The sequence below is a fragment of the Trichinella spiralis genome (genome assembly GCF_000181795.1).
Source record: "Trichinella spiralis strain ISS 195 chromosome Unknown Scfld2915, whole genome shotgun sequence".
In the NCBI taxonomy this organism is placed as follows: Eukaryota; Metazoa; Nematoda; class Enoplea; order Trichinellida; family Trichinellidae; genus Trichinella; species Trichinella spiralis.
Window position 1 is genome coordinate 1 of NW_003529854.1, and position 2,457 is coordinate 2,457.

The following is a 2,457-nucleotide window of genomic DNA, read 5'->3' on the forward strand; positions in this document are numbered from 1 at the left end:
AACGATGCCTAATATCTTTGACGTATTAGTGTTTTTTCCCATTATATCTTCTGACGGTACATCCGCCAACACCGTGCTCAAATTACTGACCCATTTGGTCAGATGAAATCCGCCTTTTTTCATCAATGACACCAACTGTCTCACAGTTTCTCTGGCCACATCATCTTCATCTACTGAGAATACGATATCATCCACATACATATTCTCCAAAACTTGATTCGCCGCTTGTGGGAATCCTTGTAGATGATTCAATGCGTGATGTCTCGTCACGCTCATTGCCAGGAATGGCGAGCAAGTAAGCCCGAAGCATACTCGCTTAAAGCGGAATATTCGCGGTGTTTCTTGAGATCCCAACTCTCTCCATAAAAATCGAGTAACATCTCGATCCTTTTCATGTAGCCCAATCTGCAAGAACATCTTTGATATGTCTGCTTGCAGTCCTACACGAAATCTGCGGAAACGTAATAATATTTGGACCAGATCTTTTTGAAGTGGAGGTCCTGGATCTAACTGTCTATTGAGGGAGTCATTACGAAATTGCGCGGATCCATCAAACACTATCCGGCATTTCGTACTGGATTTGTCTTCTCTTAGGACGGTATGATGTGGTAGATACCACGTTCTTCCAGGTCGTCCTTGTACGTCATTTACTTCTTCGACAAATCCGTTCTCTTGGTATTCTTTCATCCCATTCTTATATAACTGAGCCTTGGTAGGGTTTCTACACAAGCTCCGTTCCGTTTGAATTAATCGATCCAAAGCCTGTTTATAATTGTTCGGCAATTCCGATTCTTTATTTGACCAGGGAAGCTGTACTTCGTATCTTTCCCCGTCAAATCGTACTGTTTTCTCAAACAGTTGTAAGGCTTTTGAATCAATTTCTTTTTCTTCATCTTTTATCCCGATGGCTTCCAAATCCCAAAAATTTTTCAAAATATCATCAAGATGATCTTCTGTTTTTGCAAACAACATCTTGATGCTCTTCATGGGAACTTTTCCTGGAGTCGGACCACAAATGATCCATCCCAACGTGGAATGTATTGCCATCGGTTCTCCCTCTTGACCTTTGATTATAGCTTGATTAATAAAGTCGTAATAGTAGTCCAGGCCAATAAGTACGTCAAAGGTGGAAGATAAATCATTAAAATCTTCTGCCAGTTGCAGAGACGTGAAGTGGCTATATTGTTTGATATCTAAACGAACGTTCGGACGGTCAGTGATTTTCTTTAAACACAATGCTTCCACCATTTGTTTCTTGTGAGGCTTGTCTCTCACCGATGTCAACCAAAATTTTACCCGGCGTACACGTAAACATTCACTATTAATGTTTCCGAAAGATTCTATGTTCACTGTTTCGAAAGGTCCTTTTAAGCTTAATGCTTCTGCAACGCTCTTCTTCACAAAGGAACGTTGTGAACCGCTATCGAATAAACAGTTGACAATCATAGAATTTCCGTCTTCATTATATAGTCTGGCCCGGGCTGATTGAAGCAATGTGCCTCCATTACCAACCATAGCATGAGTGACATGAACTCTATTGTTCTCTATGGTATCAGTTTGGTTTTCTATGACCGAACGTTTCTCTTGGTTCAGATGAATCAACGGGTGGTGACGTTTAGAACACTCTTTCACTCGACACCTTAGCTTTGCTTTACAAGTTGTTACTAAATGGCCCTTCTTAAGGCACAAGAAGCATAATCCCAGCTTCTTCACGCTCGTAATTCTTTCTTTAGGACTCATGCTAATGAACTTGGGACAATTTTCTATGGCATGATCCTCCTCACAAATAAAGCAAGCTTTCCTTACCGTAGCTTGTAATGCGGCTGTAGTATACTGTCCTCGAGGAACAGTCTTCCTGTTTGATGGAAATGGAGATACAACTTTTCTTTCTCTTCCTGGAAACGTTGATACTTCTCGACTTTTTAATTCTGTCTTCAGAAATGACAGCAATTCATACGTATCTTTCTGTCGGTTTGGATTTTGACGTTTCCATTCCACAGAAATTTCTCTCGGCAGTCGAGATAGTATTAATGGCATCAACATGGCTTGATACACAACAGGTGGAGTGTTTAACGTTTCCAGACCACGTATATTAATCTCCATATCGTTCACGAATTTTTCCAGCCGTTTCGAATCCCACTGATTCGTTATTACCGGTAAGTTCTGTAGGCTCTTAAAGTGTTCTTCAATAAGGAGTTGAGGGTCACCAAATTTCTCATTTAGGATAGTCAATGCAGTTTCATAATTAACCGCATTCAGAGTCAATCCCCGAATAGCAGTTTCTGCATTCCCAGATAAAACGATCGTAAATAATTGAATTTCTCCATCGGTGACAAATTTGAATTGGAATTGATCGTTGTCTCAAATTCATCGTGAAACCGGTGCCAATCATGGTACTCACCATTGATTTCTTTATTTCCATTTTAGGAAGTCCACAATTCGACTTTCCAGGTTTGA

General features: G+C 40.4%; 1 protein-coding gene across 1 annotated transcript; it reads right to left on the minus strand.

Annotated features, from left to right (window-relative positions):
* Positions 1 to 3: 3 nt before the first annotated feature.
* Positions 4 to 2,422, minus strand: Tsp_13654 (Tas retrotransposon peptidase A16 superfamily; the record flags this gene model as incomplete). Its single annotated transcript, XM_003368189.1, is given in 2 exon segments — positions 4 to 2,282; positions 2,302 to 2,422. Coding segments are annotated over 2 exon segments (2,400 nt in total), but the record flags the coding sequence as incomplete, so codon positions are not given.
* Between the last annotated feature and the right edge of the window lie 35 nt (positions 2,423 to 2,457).